The 20,085-nt window shown below is 38.6% G+C and overlaps 2 protein-coding genes across 9 annotated transcripts in view; one reads left to right on the top strand and one right to left on the bottom strand.

Annotated features, from left to right (window-relative positions):
* Positions 1-20,085, bottom strand: part of nbeab (neurobeachin b) — a 201,929-nt gene that overhangs the window by 60,542 nt on the left and 121,302 nt on the right. For all 8 annotated transcript variants that reach the window (XM_005926454.2, XM_042219652.1, XM_042219654.1 and 5 more), the window contains 3 exons: positions 17,696-17,820; positions 8,688-8,834; positions 3,928-4,064 (listed from right to left, as the gene is read on the bottom strand). In XM_005926454.2, the coding sequence (XP_005926516.1) occupies positions 3,928-4,064; positions 8,688-8,834; positions 17,696-17,820 (409 nt within the window). The remainder of the gene's footprint in view (positions 1-3,927; positions 4,065-8,687; positions 8,835-17,695; positions 17,821-20,085) is intronic.
* On the top strand, positions 994-3,383 carry mab21l1 (mab-21-like 1). Its single transcript, XM_005926453.3, has one exon. The coding sequence runs from the start codon at positions 1,412-1,414 to the stop codon at positions 2,489-2,491; it is 1,080 nt and encodes a 359-aa protein (XP_005926515.1). The 5' UTR covers positions 994-1,411; the 3' UTR covers positions 2,492-3,383.

Raw genomic sequence — 20,085 nt, 5'->3', positions numbered from 1 at the left:
CAATCTTTAATTTAAAATTACTTTCAGAGAAAATTAATAACCCAAAGACCAAAATAAATATTTAATTATTGCACATTCTCATTCAATGACTCAAATTAATTTTTTTGGTTAAAATGATAAAACTCTTTTTTTTTTAATGTAGAAAACTGTAAGAACCATATAGTTGTTAAGATTACAGCTGTTTTGGTTGTCTTAAAAAATACATTAATTTAAATGCTAGAATAAAATTACACTGTTGCTGACCCCCCCAAAAAAAAATACAAATACATACATAATGTATATAAAAAATACTTACAAAAAAAATTCTCGTTATCATACAAGCTGAATTTTTAAAGCTGACATAAGTTACTCAAACTCATAACTACTAAATTAAATAATAAGTCAAAAATGATAAATAGCTTCAAAATATTTTATTCTTGCAAAATAAAGGCGGTAGTTCAACGCTGTTTATTCACCTAACGTAACATTTAAAGATCCAATTAAAAAAAGCAAAGCTTGATTGTTTTCATTAATATAAGTTTTAAAATATACAAAAGTATTTTAATCCATACATATTAATATATTGCTGTGTGCATTTCTCCGTTCAAATTGTGATTTATCTGCTTTAACCTACATGAAAAAAAATCGATCTCGTGCGATGCAGAAAGAGGACAATTTAAATGAAACTGAAAACTGAGCCGTTTATTAGACTAATACATGAATACCAAACAATTCTAAACCCACCTACTGTTTCAAATATGATTCTACAAAGTGCACTAAAAAAAATAGAAGATAGCGTCCAACGGAAAATAAGACACGTTGAGCTGTGGAAATTCTGCTTTCTTCTTCTCTCCAAATGCGTAGGTGTACTTCCGCTCCTCGATATACTACTAGTACCTGTACTTTTTACTTGTATATAACACCCGGGGATGAATTTGTTTTCGATAAACTGCGGTGACGCATCGGACAGCGATTGGACATCTTGGTTTCAACTCCTCCCTTATAATAAAGTGAGTGTGTGTGTGTGTGTGTGTTCCCGTTGTAAAACACAGCAATACCGGGCGTCTGCGTCAAGAGGACACACTCCACTCTGCGCAATTACGCGGACTCTTAACTGGCACAGTGATCAGACAAAAACGAAAAAGGCATTTCTACTGAACAAGACTGAAATGGACTTTTAATCACAACACCCTTCTAATTTCGAGGACTTGCTTTGAACACTTCAATGCAGTTTACGGCACACCAGCTGTGAATGTTGTGATATGATTTTTACGCGTGTGCTCTGAGCACAGCTTGTTTGTTTTATAAATATACTTTTTTCTTTTTAGATAGCTTTCTTTCTTCTCTAAAATTGGCTCCCGTACAAACAGCCGCGTTGGATCCCTCGGCTTACTGCGAGACTCCGGTGTATAACCCGGATCTCTGCCCTAATATGATAGCCGCCCAGGCAAAGTTGGTGTATCACCTCAACAAATACTACAACGAGAAATGTCAGTCTCGGAAAGCAGCCATCGCCAAAACCATCCGAGAGGTGTGCAAGGTGGTTTCGGATGTCCTGAAGGAGGTGGAGGTGCAGGAGCCCCGCTTCATCAGCTCTCTCAGCGAGATGGATAATCGTTTCGAGGGACTGGAGGTCATTTCGCCCACTGAATTCGAGGTTGTGCTCTATCTGAATCAGATGGGAGTATTCAACTTTGTGGACGACGGGTCCATTCCCGGCTGCGCCGTCCTCAAACTCAGCGATGGCCGCAAGAGAAGCATGTCTCTGTGGGTCGAATTCATCACAGCCTCCGGTTACCTCTCTGCGCGCAAGATCCGGTCGAGATTTCAGACACTGGTGGCGCAGGCAGTAGACAAATGCAGCTACAGAGATGTTGTCAAAATGGTCGCTGACACGAGTGAAGTGAAGCTGCGCATTAGAGACAGATATGTGGTACAAATCACGCCAGCTTTCAAGTGCACTGGCATCTGGCCACGGAGCGCTGCGCACTGGCCCCTGCCTCACATTCCCTGGCCGGGACCTAACAGGGTGGCAGAAGTCAAAGCGGAAGGTTTCAATCTTTTATCCAAAGAGTGCTACTCCCTGAACGGCAAGCAGAGCTCAGCAGAGAGTGACGCCTGGGTCCTGCAGTTCGCCGAGGCCGAGAACCGACTCCTTCTGGGTGGATGCAGGAAGAAGTGCTTGTCTGTCCTCAAAGCGTTGCGAGACCGTCACCTCGAACTGCCCGGGCAACCTCTGAACAACTACCACATGAAAACCTTGGTTTCCTACGAGTGTGAGAAGCATCCCAGGGAGTCGGACTGGGATGAGAACTGCCTCGGCGATCGCCTGAACGGGATACTATTGCAACTTATTTCGTGTTTGCAGTGCAGAAGGTGCCCTCATTATTTCCTGCCCAATTTAGACCTGTTTCAAGGAAAACCTCACTCTGCTCTAGAGAATGCAGCCAAACAGACTTGGCGACTGGCGAGAGAAATACTGACCAACCCCAAAAGCTTGGAGAAACTCTGAGGTAAAAATAAAATATATTAGTTCACCTCGTCTTAAAAATGTTTTGAAGAGGCCTAATGAGCTCCTAAACGGACACAAAATATTGCCAACCGATTTGCAAGTCTTGTGAAATGTGACTGTCCTCTGTTGTTATGTTTTGGCCTAGCCTGTTTCAAGATGATTTTCTTTTTTAAATAACAGCCTAGCTTGTCACTCTCCCCGTGCACCTTTTGGAGGTGTCAATACTTAAATTTAAATTATTGGCTAATCCAGGAGGCCACCTCAGAAGTGGTTCCTTCCCTCTCCGTGTCACACGGCTGCCTAAATCCTGCATTTCCTTAAACGCTTTAGAATAAAGCCCGAGACAACCTTTGGAAAAACAAAAAAACACATCTGTACATTTTATACTGTAAATACATTCATAGATTGTGATTCGAGTGGTCTGAAATTGTGAATGTTGTTCTGTGACACGTAAATAGGATCCACCTGTTTAAATCTACTTCTGAACTTTTTTTTCTTTATCTGGTAGAAACGTTTTTAATTTATACTTGCATCAGTGGTAGTCTGATTCACCTGTTTCAATGGACTTTTTCTAATTTTTAAAAGTTTACATTTTGATGGTAGGCGTACGGCATTTTGTTACATTGAAAACATTCCATCGATTTACTTGAATTATTATTTAAAGTACAAACATTTGAATTGTTTTTTCTCTACCGTGCTTAGGCCTACATGATTTAAAAAAAGAAAAGAAAAGAAAAGAAAATGATAACATATATATAGTATAAATATATATTACAGTTTAATTGGAAAAAAATGCACTTGAAATACACTGGATTATAACATCTGTGATCTGTTTTTTTTTATTTCTGTCTTTGATCTAATTTAAAGAGCTAATAAAACGAGCTGTTTTATATTTGTGTCCCATTATGGTTTTATTAAATGTGTATTTGAAATAGTGAAGTAGGCCTAATGCGAAGAAATAATTATTTATTGGAACTTTTCATGTTGGGGGTCTCGTGCTCTCGTTAGTATTCTACATTTCAAACTTTCCAAAAGAAAAGAAGGGAGGAAGAAAGAAAAAAAAGTAATTTTCTTATTTAACGTTTTCTTATTCAATATTTTAAAGCAATCTAGCAGATTGAAAAAAGAAAAGAAAGAAAAAATGTATTAAGTACACAGCACTGGGGTCCAAAAATATGACCTAATAACAAAAATCTGAGCAATAAACTTATTCAAAAAAATAAATAAAAAAATACAGAGCATATGCGGAAGAGCGGAGGACTTTATTTTTCAAGAAAACATGAAATCTCGCGTTTTGATTTTATATATAAATAAGACGTAAATGCTTAACACCTGTAAGACGATTGCAACGGAAGGGCAAAAAACACCGAGAAGCACGTCTGAAACCAACTGGCCGCTTTAAACTTGAGCTGTACACTTGCTTGCAGGTTACTTACCTTTGAGTCGACCCTTTTGAAGGCAGGGTCATCCTCGTCCACCTCAAAGTAGATTTCAGTGGTGGTGATGGACAGAGTCCCCCGAGCCACCAGGACAGGGGCAACAAGCTGGGACGGGCTGCTCAGGACCACTGGGCCTGTAGAGTGCAGAGGGGATGGCCACATGCTCAATAAGTAACGCGCAAAAAATAAAAAAGATTATTACTCTTTTTTTTAAAAAAAAAACAATTATTATATTAAGTAAAGCGAGATAAGTGTAATTCCGCTAAACTGCCCAATGCGATTACAGTGGGTGCCATCATCTCGCGGCCGATTATCCACAAATCCCAGATGTACAACTACAATCTGTAGTTATAATTATGAATGTATTTGAATCTTTTTTCAAGTATTGCGTTTTTTTTATTGAAACCTTTAATTCATCAATATAACGTGTACATTGCGGCAATTGTAGGGTTTTTAAAGGCCTGTTTCTGATAGTGTGCATCCGTACATGCGAAAATACAGCGTATTCAGTGGAGTTATAGGGATGTAATTAAAAAATTATTACAATAAATTTCAATATTTATATACACTATTAAGGAGAACAAAAAAATGCTTTTGCAGTCTGAATGGTTTCCATAAAGGCAATCCAAAAAAGAAAAGAAAAACGCTCTTATTATACATGAGATTAAAATGTGATTTTACACAATTGTTATTCAAGACTGTTTTGACAGGGACAAGCCAAGCGACGAATTCGGAAAATTAAATATAAAAATGACAATAAAAAACAGAAATAAATGGGAAAAAAAATACTCTAGTAAACCTCGTTTTCAATTCCAAAAAGTCGTCGAGAGTGTTAAGGTGGGCTTGTGGCCCTGGTCAGCTGATAGTGATCACATCTTTATTTCAGTCTCCTCCCTCCTTCTCCTCCTTCTCCTCCATGTTCTCAGATCAGTGTCGCTGTGGAGTACCGTTACAGTGATTTGTCTGCTCTCAAACGAAACCTCTCGAAATCAGGATATTTATCGATTCCTTAAACTCCAAAGAGCCACTTTAATGTCTCATCAATCTTAATCTGCGCTCCTCGGCCAATTATGGCCGCTAGTGTTACAGGAATACAAGTGGATTTCGGTCTCAACTCCCAGAGCGCCCCTTCATCGCTCTTGCAGGCTGCACAGTTAAACCGCCCTCCCTGATTTTTTTTTCTTTCCTCAGCGTTGCTCGGATCCATTAACGGTGATCCTATCTGCTGATGCTATCAGCGCAGACGCTACACGTTGCTTACAAGCTTCATATAAGTAACCGGTAACCTCAAGCCTGTTTTTCTGCATGTCTGATAAGGTCTGGTGTATTTGTTTAAAAAGAGAGCGAGAGAGAGAGAGAGAGACAGCGAGAGAGATTAAAAAGGGAGGGGGAGTACCAATAAGAGTGAAAGTATGTGAATTTGTTTTTACATTAAAATAATATTTGAAATACAATGGATTCTTTTTGTCATAAAGCGTTGAGCGACAATAAAAGTTGACTGCCCTTTTGTTCACACCAGCCCTTAAATTATAAAGCGTTCCACCTCTTACTAAAAGTAACACCTCTAGGACTAAAGCATTGTAGATTTGCCCTGAAGGACTAGGCACAGAGAAATGCTCACAGCATCCATTGCTCATAGGCAGGAAGAGGATTAGGCAGTAATCCCCTCAGGGATTCTTCCATAATTAGGCTATATGGCATTAAAATGTTTACATGAGAATAATGAAATTAGGGGCAAGTTACACAGGACGAGTTGCACAGCATGAGTGGTCTATATAGAGTAAAGCTTAAATTACCAGGCTGATGGGCCTCTGTCTTAAATAAAATGCAAATATTTCTTAAATGACAGGCCAATTTAATGAAGTGATGAAAAGTCTCATTTCATTGTGGTGGGAGTTTGGGAGAACCGCTGAGAAGATGGGTATATTATTACCCACAATCCATCTAGTGGACTGCAGTGTTTGATTAGTGCGTTTAGATTTTATATTATGACAGAAAGAGAAAGGGACATGGGTTACAAGCATACCAGAGGAGTATCATTTACTTACACGTCCACTTATAGCAGATACATATATATTTACATACAAAGACATGACTTTTTTAAACTACGAAAGTATTTACAGATGTTTGAAATGACAAAACAAATTTGGGAACAAAAATAAACTTTTTCTCTTCCTCTCCCATCCTTTGAGATTTACGTTCATAAACATTATGTTGCTTTTTTCTTTATGAAGATGTTACATCTCAAGGGATCGACGCTATGAATGGAGACCTAAAATGGATTCAGAGAGCCTAAATTAGGGAGAACAAAATGGTTGCGGTGCCTAAACCACACTTTGGGGTATATTAACATGGTTCTGGGATGCCAGCTGAGCAGTCATATTTACAGTCTCCTCTTTGATACGAGAGACAGTCTGCGAGGAGGCTCTGACTTCTCCGTTCTTTGTTCTCACACACACACACTTCTATTTTCACCGATTTTGGTAACAATATGTGCATACAAAAAGGTTCATTTAATGCCAGCCCAGGCATAGACAGCATTTCCACTGTTTGTGGGGGGAGCAAAACTAATCATAGGTTCAGTAACCACAACTGCCGGAGCCCATGAGTGCAGGCGCCGCCCCTTTGGCAGCAGTTGCAGGCACTGACCCAGTGGCTGGCAGGAGGAGCGCTGTTGTTGACAAGGATCTAGTCTCAGATCTGTCTTTAAGGCTGTTCATGCCTGAGATTAGATACAGGACAAACATAGACAGAGCATCCTGGTAAAAACATTACCCAAATGTTACAGTGCAGGGGAGCTGCCCTACCGGTAAAAAAAAAAAAGAAAAGAAATGCATTCAACTTCCATTTATCACAAATAGTTATATACATAGTTAAACCAGAATTTACTTATCAAAATCAGTGTCAACCTTCACATTTTGGTTCCTAATTTCAGCTCACACTTCATAAATGTATCTCAAATATTCAACCTCATGATTTCTGTTTTGTACAGTATCATTATTAATTCTCTGAGGATAAAACACTTGGTTTGTATGCTAGCTCTCGCGTTGGAGTTTAGGCAGACCAGTGCAGGGTTCATCTGACAGACATGAGTGTTTGACTGCCTGCTGGCCCTGGGACAAAAAGGAGGGGTTAGTGTCCTCCTCTGAGATTCATCTGTGGGATCTTAGAGGGGATTTCACTGCTCAGCAGTGCCCTGGTTCAGACTGACATCCATATGCTAAGCCACAATAACTCTGTAATGCACCACTGTGAAAGAGAGATGTTTATTTAAGTGTCTGGCAATAGTTTTTAGACTATTCCCTTTCACTACATTTTTTTAAAAATGACAGTTTGTTCCTGGAATGAATAAATTCGATTCATGCATTTATATCTGTTACTGTCATGCAAGTTTGTTGCAGCTCTGGTTTTACAGGATTTGGAAATAACAGTTTGGCAACCTAACAGCTACTCAAGTACTAAGATTGTGCAATCATACCACTGAAACTGCAGTTAAACCAACAGAACCTGGTAACATCTTCTAATTATCCTGTTCAGTTTTGTTAGTTTTGAAGACAAGCCAACCACCATGAATGTGCTATCAGGGAAAAACAAATGACAGCACATAACATTTAAACAAAATTTACATCATGACTGAAAAGGCATGTCGGCCAAGAGCTAAAAATGTTATGTATATACAGCATTGATGCAGTGTGCGTTTATTTATATATTCTGAAATTAAAACAGCATCCCATGACAACAGCAACTGCTAACAAAGAGTGATGGGCTTTCACCACTTGTAGAAAAACTGCATCTACTTTTTTTTTTTGCTGCTTTTTGTTCTTGTTCACCAGACAATAGAAACATTTTTTGTTTTTGTTTTTTCTGAATGTAGAATGACTGCTAGGGTTAAGTATTCCTTTATATTCTAATAAAATAAATAACTTTAGGCATCGCACACACACAAAAAACATCAATCACCAGTTGTTTGCATGAGGTGTTAAGTGAAGATCTGGCTTTATCGACAAGAATGCAGTCCAGCATTCTTGAGCTGCACTCAAAGCTGAAGCGAACTCTGTCTAACTTGCCTTTTAAAGCTATGCCGAGGTTCAAAGGCAGCACAATTTTCTCCAGACATGTATTACTCTGGTCAAATTACAGACGTTTTGGCCAACCACCACCTTTACAGTATGCTACACCACTAACTGAATTGTGCTAGACAAAGTATTAAAGCTGTATTAGGATACTGACTGTGAAGTCAGACAATAATCATACAGGTAACACAAATCTAAGATGTTTTAATCAGTACGATTTCTATTCTTTGGCTCTTCAGAATTAAATAATGCAGCAGAATTAAGAATAATTAAGCTTCTTTAACACCCAAATATAAAAATCGATTCTATTTTAAACGTTTTCCATTCAATAGATTGTATCTATTAAAAGTGTGACTTATTATGTTATAATATACAGTAGCTGTCAAGTATGTGTGGTATTAGGATTATTTTTTATGGTTAATACCGGTTAATACCGTCAAATCATTGCATGAGAATAGGTGTATTATCCGACATCCGATATATCACGTTATACTAAAAGTACCAAACAATTACTGTGCATCATGCTCTTACCAAATATTTCAAGGTTTTTACTTTCAGATATACTTTTACCACTGCAATTTCATTTTAGTGCACTTTAAATGCTATAACACATGCATCCAATGACTTCACCGATTATGCCAGCTATTAGGATGGGAACAAGCAGCAGTGGTGATTTATACTTACCACCCAGGTTGTCCATCTCCTTCTCCTGCAGCAGGCTGACAGCATCGTCGTCTCCATCCAGTATTAGTTCGGTCTCAGAGTTCTGAGTGGTGACAGTTGGGCTGCGGTACACAGTCTTAGACTTGACCACTTCGTCCTTCTCAGAGGCTGTAAAAGCAAGTACGGGAAGAGAGAGCACTAAATGTCGTCTACTGCTCTTTGAAGCTAATAGCAGGATTTGTAACTGTGCTTATATGAGATTGAGATACTCGGTTAATGATTTTTTTTATATAATTATTTAAAAGCAGGTGGGGCAGAAGTGTGTGCCTGTAGTTTTTAATTTTTTTTCTTTGATTTTTTTCTTTTTTATTTCAGAAAACTCAGTAGAAAAACAAATAAACATGAAAAGCACACAGAAACATTGCTATCTAATATTGATTTGAGTTCATAAGGCACTATGTTGCATTGGAAGGCTTATAACCTAATTGGGCTATCCAAGCTCAAAACATGGGAACTCATTTCATATATATGTTTAACATAATACACATTGTCCTCTATAGTTTCTATGCAAATATTTTGAAGCATAACGTAATAAAGTGTACATAATGCTATCAGAAGTTTAGCATGAAGGATGCTACTTGCTAGCCCCTATCCATTAGTTTTCTCAGCCGCTTATCCACCACCAGTCTATTTCTATTTCTGCTATTTACCACAGAAGTTTTCAGTGCTACATTTTTCCTCAGCAAAACTGTAAAATCCAATCAAAATGTTTAGTAGTTGTACCCTACGACTGAGCAATCACGTGCTTGAAAAGTCAGTGAGGAATTTAAATAAAAGAAAATAAGTGTGTGTTACTAAAGGGGATAATAAATATCGAACAAGAAAACAACACTATTGCAACAGCAGCAAAAATCAAGTTGAAAAAAAAAAGTTAAACCACACACCCACCAAATGACATTTGTAACTCCGCATCCATATACAGACGCAACTACACACACACACACACACACACACACACACACACACACACACACACACACACACACAACACACACACAACCACACACCAAAACACACACACACACACACACACACACACACACACACACACACACTGTAGCAGTTGAGAAAATATAAATATTTTTGGATAATATTTGGTGGAAAAAAAACTTTTTATTCCTATCTATAAACTAAAATTCAAACATATGGTAAAGTATAAAAACTGAGAAAAATAAAGCACGGAGAATCTCAGCGTGAAATGAATAGTGATACGTGGGATGAACCTGATACAGATACGCACTAATGTACTTGCCATTCCATATAAAAGAATGTCAGAGTACACATTTGCTCACTGACTGCTTTTTCGAGTGGTTGAACATCAGAGGTGTTTCAGCTTTTATTTTTAGACAAGGTCAACAACAAAACGCTACCTGCATCTTAAAAGACCAACAGCTGAGTCAGGCATACGTCTTAAGCTCATAGCAGATTAGAGATATCATTTGCCTCTTGCAGATACTTGACAAGAAGGAGACTGTGCAGACAGCACAATTAGACCAAGACTTCATCATATGGCTATAGTGAAGCATGTGTTCATACATCCTTGAAAAAAACAAAGAGCTCCAACAACACATTTATCAGCTTAAATCAGCACATCTCCAACATGTGCCTGCCACACAGCCGCTCAAAGCGTTCTTGTGAATTTGTCTTTCTGACGTCCAATGTGGGAAATAACCAGAGGAGAAATTTGCGTTTGCGAAAGGAAGAACACATATCAAGAAACGGGAGGTGGCTGACACCAGCCTGACATGTTTCCTTTCAGCACAGTTCTTAATTCGCCTCTCCCTCCCCTGAGGAACATGTACCTTGTCTTGAAGAGGTCACATTTGACTGTTGTCAACACTGCTACCAAGAAAAAAGTCTGCTTCCTGCTCTGTCTCATATCTGGAGTGCTTTCATCAGACGAAAGGAAGCAGTCTGAGCATTTCGGAAATGAATTCTGCGCAATGTTAAAGCCAAAAGCCAGCCAGCGGTCAGAAATCAAAGCAGAAAGAGAGAAATTTAAAACTGTAATTCTGTAAACCATCATTATACTCAGAGTAAATGAGGGAAACCTCGGCAGACAGGCCGATGTTCTGATTGGCAAGGCTGGACAGGGTTGAGTAGACCAAATAAACCATGCTGATTTCTACATGCAAACGACCAACATCTCCTTTTTTTAGGGCAGGCAACAATGCAGGAGGAGAGGACTGAACCCAGCTTTGCCCAAAATGCAATTTAGTTCTCAGAGAAAAGAAAATGAATACGGTTATAAATAAGAAATGGAGTGGTATGACATGTAGGAGAAAATGTGCTGACATGAAAAGCGATGTTCTCTAGAGTCATGGCCCTGGATGGACTCTCATATTAAAAGTGCTGCTGTGAGAAGAGTCAACAATTTGTCACCATTACTGGACTTGCTGTGCAGTCATGTTGAGGCAGACTCATTAGAAAGCTTTTCATGAGTTCACCCTGGGCGAACGTAGCAAAACAAGAGGAATGTTCCTTCAAGGACCTGATATGACTCATGTGATTGACACAAAATAAAAATGAATGGAGACGAGGGCTGGCTGATGAAGATGCGTGTCGCCTACTGAAGGACATGTCATAGTCTTTTCAGCTCTATGCTTTAGCAATAAAAAAAATAGATGGAGTGAAATGTGCCTTATGAATTATCTTATTTTGCATTTGCAGGTAAAATTGATATAATTATGTTTCTGATGTAGCGCAACAATAAAAAATACAACATCCACTGACAGAGCTCTACTTACACCCTCACTAGTCAGGTGGTCAAGTCTGTCATTTACATAGTTTAGTTGAATATTTGACTCTGTGATACCCATTTAGCACCAATAAATTTATGATCCACTTTGGTTGATTAATATATGTGCTCGTGTGTTTTCATTCAAGTTTTTCTTTTGTAGTTTCCAGTTTACTTTGATATGCAGTCACTGTTTTCTCCAAGGTTAACTTCCTGGTTGCGGATAAACTCTCATGGATGGATGCATATGAATGCCCTCTACTCCATCACACTGTAATGTTTTGCTATGATATGTTTCAACCGTGCAATAGTGGACTTTGAGGTAAGATCTCTCTCTCTTTTGGTGGGTTGCCATGTTTCTAAAGCGCCGACTTGTTGATATAACATCAAACTCAATGCACCATTCAAACATTAAAAACAGCAAGAAAAGAGTTTGCTATGTTTTTGTGGGGTTGGCTTTAGTAGGCTTGAATGCAACAATTCGGAGTTTAGGATTGGAGAAAAAGTAATAGATGTTCTTTTTGTATTTTGTTTCCTGCCTGCCTTGGCAATAATTAAATCTGGAGAGTTGTGTAGTTTTTGTATGTCTTAACACCACAATGAAAAGACTTGGATGAATACAGTTTTTAATTGCTGCAAATGTCTACTTTGAGATACTGCTTAATTTTCTTTTCGGTAATGTGCTGGGACACTGTTCCTCCTCAGTAAATTTAGAATAAATAACAATAAAAAGCAGATGTCTGAACCAACTTCTTGGACTGTTGTACTTATTTTGGTTTTATGAATTCCCCAAATTATACACAGATTCATTTATTTTTTTGGCCTAAAGGTTTTCTGTGAGAAAACTTCTATAAGACACGGTTAATGTCAAAGTTTGCATTTCAGTCCCAGGAAAATCTTTACGTAAACTTAACCAAGCAGTTATTATATTTTATTGTATTTATTTATTTAGCCTAATTCTAATCACCTGAAAACTACAAAATAATAATGATAACAATAATAAAATAAATAAGCATGCAAAAGAGAGAAAAAAAAAAAGCTATGTGGTAGAAAGCTCTGACTGCCTCTCACAAGCCCGAGCTGCTGGCTCATATCCTGATCAACAGCATTAACATAACATAGAATAACATACACAGCAATCTGTGAAAAGCTACTGTCATTGACTCCTGAGTGTCACAGCAGTTTGCTTTTAAGCTCTTTAGAAACAGTTCCACAAGGAGCTACCGATCACTGGTCTCCTGGGTCGTTTTGTTCAATCACCGAGTTGAAACTGCCTCAGAGTGCACTAATTACACTCAGTAAAGTGCAATGCAGAGCTTTCATGACCTCAGTGGAGGCTGATGAAGACCTGCCGGCTGTCACTAACAGAGGCCGTCTCTGAACGCACAAAGTCCGGAGTTCACCCTCTTGGATATGCAATGCCCAATATGGCACAACTTTCCTTAAAACACTGAGTCTAACTTCATCTTTAATTTTTGCCCTGGTCAGACAGATTTGTTATTTAGAGTTTAAAATATGCTAAAGAATTAAAAAAGTTATTCAGTTGTTCAGTTCAAATAAACTTTGCAAGCTTAGATAAAGGCTCCCATTTTGAAAATATTTTAGGGTTGAGCAGTTTTATTACACAATGTGGAAAAGATGAGCTTTGAAAAGACTTCAAAGGAGCATTTAATCAACTATAGCAACACTGCCAGGGTCCATTCTTGATATACTGTATTGATACAGGTTGAGCGTTGTGGCACTGGAATTTTATTTTTATCTCAGTAGTGTAGTGTAAGCATGGCTTTTTGCAAGTCTCATATATAATACAGACCCTCCCTCTTACACTTTTCGCCATTCCTCAAAAAGAAATCCACAACATCCTTCTCTCATATGTTCATCCCAAAATCAATTCTCCTTCTTTGTCCTCCAGCCTGTAGTCCTGTTTATCCATTTTTTTGTTAAGAGTCGCCCACTAATGGAGACGATGTCAGCTTAATAAAGTAAATGGCACTTTCCGATGAACACTGTTCAAAAATGTATTTCATTATTAGCTTTGTTGTGAGCGGTTCTGTTCAATTATGATTGTCAACTGTATCGCTCTTCCTTTCTGAGGAAGCATCCATCTATCCATGATTAGAGGTTCCTCCTTATGCAAGTAAACATTAATGACACTCTACTCTGCAATCTTAGCTAGCTGCATTCTTGTTTTGGCTGATAAATGTACACCAGTGAGAAATCAGTTCGTACTCAGAACAAGGTCTGTGGAAGCATTAAATTGTGGATCGTGATTTCTGGAAAGTGACACTTTTTATATGTAAATGCCACCTGGTTCCATTATATTTAACTGCAGGAAGACATAGTGCCAAAACAGGAAAATTCACACCAAAGTAATCTAGACACATAAATAGCAGTATGAGCCACAGGGAAAATCTTCAACAATTTGTTACATCTTGTAATTCACTTATTATGCTGTAAATAAAAACAAAACTTGTATCTGAAGATAGACTCCAACTTAAAAATCTCAAGTCTGACTTTAAAAAAATAAACTTTAGAGCTTCTTCAGGAGCGTTCCTGTTTTATACAAACATAGATTATTTACAACACTATCACCAGACTGCACTATCATTCACACAAGTTTTGCACACTCATTCCAACATCTATAGAATATGAACTCTATAGAACAGTTTAAATATATCTCTTCCGTTTCCCAGATTCAAATCCTGTCCTCCTACGCTTGGTCTCCACAGGCTCCACATTCCACAAGAGTCCTGTTCATGGGATTGCATTACTGTGAAGGGCGATGCAATTCTGCCTCTTGTCTCTATACTTTTATTTACTTTGCACTGAAAGATGAAATGAGGGAGGAGGGGGGAATGACAACTTCATACTTCCTGCAATGCAGGCCATCTGTATGTGTTTTAAGTGTGTAAATGTAAACATAACAACTTTGATGTAAGGGAGTTTATACAGTGCAGACGCTTCCACTTGGGGTAATCTTTATCCAATATCCTGGAATAATCAGAGGTTACAAACAATCTCTTCTCTTCATCAAAACATTAAAAAACAAGGTCTAATAATCCCCACACCTCCATATACTTGCTGAAAAGCTGCATTCAAATGCCGTTATTTTGGATTTACATGTTAGCCAGCTCATTTATCTTCATTTAATATCTGTGATTATAAAGCTGGAGCAAGCTGGAGAAGGTTAATATCACATCATGACTCTGCCTCCGCAGAAGTACAGAGCTATAAAGATCTCTGCCTGGGGCAATCAGCTCTGAGAGAAGGTGCTCACCTGAAATGAGACAGCAAGGACACTCGGAGGTAAAACACCCCGTTAAACATTTGGATCAATATTAACGTGACTTCCATTTCATGCTTGCCCAATTCCAATCACCTAACAATATACTCGGATACTGGGCGGAGGCTGGCGGTAACAGGGCAGGTTATTACAGGAAGAGGGCAGAGACAGAATGTGCTGGCTAAGCTGTCAATGCTGCTAATAGACAACGAGGTAGAGTTTAAGGCAGAGTTTAACCTCCCATCACACATGTCCGTGATTGTACACACTCTTGCACACACATTGTATAAGTTACACTTGTACTAGTTTTAACAATAACTTGATTTAAACAAATACAGATTACATTTAAAGTTGTGTATTAAATTTGAATGATATCAAAACTCCACAGAGGACATTCTTTTTCTGAGATAAACACCAAACTCACTAAAACCTTATTGCAAAATACATCATCGTTTAACATGTGCTACTAACCTCTAAAGTCTGAAAATACCATCAGTTTTAAAAAAAAAGAAAGATAAAAAGCGGTTAAAATAATTGGTAAAACTTGTGAAATATAAAAAAATCTTCTTAATATCAAAGAGAAAACACAAAAGAATGCGGTGCCAACAACCATGCAAGCCACTCGCTGAAATGTTGATTTAAAAAATGTTCTATTGCACTTTCATTTTACCCAAGACTGACATTTACTCTGAACACAATCATGCAAGTCTGCCCTCTTCAAACTCAAATGGTGCCTGAGTGTATACTGTCATATCCTGCTGTCAAACCAGGAACTGGCTATTCAGTTTAGACAACCTGCTGGTTTTCCAGTAGTCTCTGATTTTAAAGCCTCAGTAATGACTCTCATGGGCCAAGTCAAACAAGCCTCTTTGTTTTTCTACTATAGTGCCTATGCTGCCTGGAAGCCACTAAAGAGTTGTATAGCATCTCCATCAAACCCCAGAAACAAAGTCTGGATATGACAAATGATTTCCAACCTCTCAGCCTTTGCACCAGGATTATCTACAAAGAACAGGTCCTATCCTTAATACTATGCTAATTAAAAGTGAATACTCTTGTAAAAAGCACAATGTGTCATAATCCATTTTTTTTAAAACTGCCAACTGTCACTGCCAAAAAAAACCCTGCTGAAGCTGTTACAAAGAACAAAAGGTTTCTCATTTTAACTCATAACAAAAAAATGGCCTCGACTGCGCAACCACATCAAAGACTGCTGGAAACAGCCTGAAAGTGCAGCTCACCTCTCATGGAGAGCAAGAGGGCCATCCGACCGCAGGCGATCCCTTTCACTTGACAAGTTTATACATTATTCCGCTCATTAAAACCACCGCATGCCAGCAGGACTTCAACAAGTCTTCCGTCAACCTCATTGAGGTCCTAATGTCACATTGCAGAAAGAAAACTGAAAGCTCCAAAACATTCTGGTGAACGAATGACGTAAATAGCAAGTAAAGTTCACAGTATGACAGGTGTTACCTGAGTCAGTAAAGCAGCTAATTCAATTCAATTCAATTCAATATTATTTATATAGCACCAAATTACAACAACAGTTGCCTTAAGGCGCTTATTATAAAGGTAAAAACCCTAGATTAATACAGAGATAATGCATACTTTGAGCACCTGCACAGTGAAGTTTGACAAATAAAAATGTGTCTGGTTTGTAACTGATATATTCTTACCCTTCATCTGTATGAGTATTAAAGCAATTTCATAGAGTATGTTATAGAGGATTTTCACAATATAGGTCATACCTTGGAAACTTTCTTTTGTTTTCTTTTTCTTTTTGATATGAACTGAGTTAAAGTTATTTTAAGAACAATAAATAAATAACAAAATACAGTAAATGTCAGTGTTGAGTGGAAGGTGAGTGGGAGGAGAGTTTATTGCGAATGTTCTGATCTGTTAAGCATTTAGTGCCACTTTATTTATTGGTAGGCAGGGTTGATGCAACACAATGCAATTTCTTCATCAAAGATTCTTAAAAGCTCTTTGATATTTTTAAGTGGATTAAAAAAATACTAATATAACATTAATTGACTTGAGCCCTTCTTACAATGGACTCAATAAAGAGCTGAAAAGCCACGTTTGTACTTATCGAACGTAACAGTGGACCACTATAAAAAAAAAATCTGAGAAATGCTATTTCTATATGGGTGGAGCATCATCCACTGAAACACCAGCTCATCTTCATGTACAGAGTTGCCATGATATACATACTACAGCAGCCATGATAGCGCAAGAGCTGAATGTAGCCAGATGACATCCCGAACCCAACCCACCAGTCTGTTCAGTAGCTCAAAACTGAGGCACAATGAGGTCAGGGAACATTGTCATGATCATGCATGCGTCTGCAACCATTACAACAAGGCTACGCTGACCACAAAGAGTTCCCTGCTTTCTGTTTTCCATAAAGTTAAAATGGGTCTTACTCTATTAATTTCAGCCTCAATGCATTCAAACTTGTGCCATTAAACATCTGCGCTGCTATTCAATTACAGGCAGGAGAGTATTGCCAAGGGATTTTAACAGTACTGAGTAGCTTTTAAAAGTCAGTGTGGCAGGATATAAAGAAATAACCGACAAAAGGTGGTGGGCAATGCTGCAAGGCTGCCTCGGTCAATGAGAAAGGTTTGAGGCATGAAGAAGAAAATAATAAAGCGGGAGAGCCAATTTGCTCTAGAGTATGTGTTGCAATGATAATAAAAAGTGCAATAAAATGGATGTGTCATGTTCAATTCACAGGACTCATAAAAAATATTATCTATAAAAATTTCTGCTGAGCAACATGTTAAACTATACGGACAAGCGGAGGCTAAACTTTAATCCTTTTTCAAAAATGTTTTAATGGCAACATTGAAGCATTGAAATGGGATAATGCTGGATGTGAATTTTTAGTGCCCTAATTATGAAAACTTTCTTTTTTTAAATGCACATTCCATAAAAACTCACCATACTCTTGCAGTTCCTTGCATACGACATCTAGGTGGGTGGAGCCAAATGGGTTTCTGACAAATCTCCGCCTTCGCCGCAGGTCATCTTCCCAGTAGTCAAGACGCCAGAAGTCATGCAGCTGACTATGGAGGAGACCAAAGGACAGGCAGGTTAGACAGAGCAAACAATGATGAACTGATTACACCAGCCACGTTCTTATCAGAGGAAAACATCTTGTGGAGAAAAACCAGGCCATAGTTAGAAGGCATATTAAGCTGGGCCTCTGCATACTGCATGCACCGACCTACTAATGTTAGTCCTGCTAATGCTATAGCATCAGAAGAGCAGGGAGCAGCAGCGGCCGCTGCACGCATAAATCACCAGTACTCCCATTAACAAATACAGCATCAAATTACAAGTATAAATGGCACAGCTTGCCTCCTTTTTACAATGTTTTTTAACAAGTCTTGTAAATCAAAGGTAGGAACCTCAACGCAGACAGCGTGGAGTTTAATGATCGGGGTCTTGAGGCGGTTGAGGCATGAGCCTATAAAACAAGCCCCCTCCCTGAGTATGTGGAGCCATGATTAAAATAATGTGCTGAAATATTCATTGAAATGATTCCCAGAGCCCTGGAGCAACCCAATAGAAAATTGCATTTTTATTCATTATTAATAACAGCGAATTAGGGTGGTAAAAAAAAAAAAAGACAGAGAAAGAAGAAAACAGTTCCAGCATGTGGTAACCATCTTTGTAAATGATTATTTCAACATTAGTGAGGACCTGGGATAATTTTATTGCTTGCAGCTAATGCAAACCATTAAGCACCACAACCAGCATTAGGTTTCTAAGTGCTGCTTGTTCCAACTGCACGCTAGCTGGAGCTATTTCAAAGCCTTTATGTTTCCTTTAGAGGGGAATACAGCAAGACAAGTCTTGCTTTAATTTACCTTTACCAAGGAGAAGGAAAAAAATTGCATCAACTCTAGCTGACAGACGAGAAATCCTTACATCAGCCATTCCAATTTTAACCAAATGTGAAGAAATAACACATATTTTTCCTTCGTTTTGTTCTCTTTAACAATGACACTATGTGCGAATAGGGCAGCACACTTCAGTACCTCAACATCTGAGCTCATTTATTATACAAATACAGGGCATCTGTAGATCTAGAAACAGAATAAATCTAGAAACAGGCGCTCAAATCTCAAAATAAAACCTTGGACGGGATATTGAGTGTTCAAATCCAAGCTGAGATTTTCCTGTGTGTGCTGGATACAGTAAGACCCTGGCAGGCAACCGTCTATTTCATTGTATAGTTTCTGCCCCCTTCCCTGCTACAGTACTGAGGGAGTCTAAACAGATTAAAGTGTTAGAGGGGATCACATCACAAAATACAGCCTTCTTGCTCCATAAATATAATATCTACCAGTGTCAGAAATCAAGAGGCTCAGGAGACTTAGCCGGGCTCTGACAGCAACATGAGCTCAGTTTCAGTTAAGTATCAATCAAAACTGAGTGTATATGTGTGTGTCTGTGTGTGTGTGCACATGTTGTATGCGCAAAGTATCATGAGCTGCTGTATGCAAAGCAACACTGAACGCCTTGAGCTTGTCCCCTGTCAATCTCCCTCAAAGCCTCACTGAAGAAAAGAGAGATGTCAGTGGGTGGAAAGGAGACACCCACGTAAATGATATTGTAAATGCGAGATTACACAGTGTGAAAAATGTAAATCCACTGCAGGCAACTGGGCGATTACTGTTGAAGATTATGGCCCCTAATTCTTAGTACAAATACACAGCAGATGCCAGTGGGGGATAAATCTGCCTCTTTGAAGAGTTCCCTGTAACAGCATTAACTAAATTTGCTGCATTTTACACAAAGTGCTTGTTTGCTTATTTGAGTACAACTTCAAGCCAAAATATCTTCATTTGTCTTTAACAGCAAGAAAATACACAACAAGCCAAACCTCAATCAACTGATTAATGAGTTGGACGCCGGCATTTTTTATGTCTCCTTGCCTGTTTCGGCCTGTGCAGATGGTTTCAGTTTAAATCTGCTGTTTGAGGAGGAACTGTGATATTCTACACTATGTGGTCAGTGCTATACCGGATTTGGACTGTGCCAAAGTGCTGTGCTGAAGGAACCTCCTCTCTGAGGGTGGTCCAAAAACTGCTCAGGAGGATTGCAATCCTGATGGGGATACACAGTTGGATGGCATCGAGCTTCCAGCTGCAGCTCTCCAATAGGGAAATGGCAATGAAACACTAAAGAGCACGTCCATGTCTTAAAAGCATTGTAAGAAATGAGAGTTTGTTCCCCCCCAAATGCAGCAATTTCCTCATCCATGGGCCTGAATAGCAGATTTTAAAACTGCACTTGGATAATGTATGCACACATTTTTACTG

The sequence above is a fragment of the Haplochromis burtoni genome, unplaced genomic scaffold (assembly GCF_018398535.1).
Source record: "Haplochromis burtoni strain Fernald_Lab_line unplaced genomic scaffold, NCSU_Asbu1 Contig_36, whole genome shotgun sequence".
Classification (NCBI taxonomy): Eukaryota; Metazoa; Chordata; class Actinopteri; order Cichliformes; family Cichlidae; genus Haplochromis; species Haplochromis burtoni.
The sequence above is the reverse complement of the archived record's forward strand: the minus strand, read 5'-3'. Positions and strand labels throughout refer to the sequence as shown.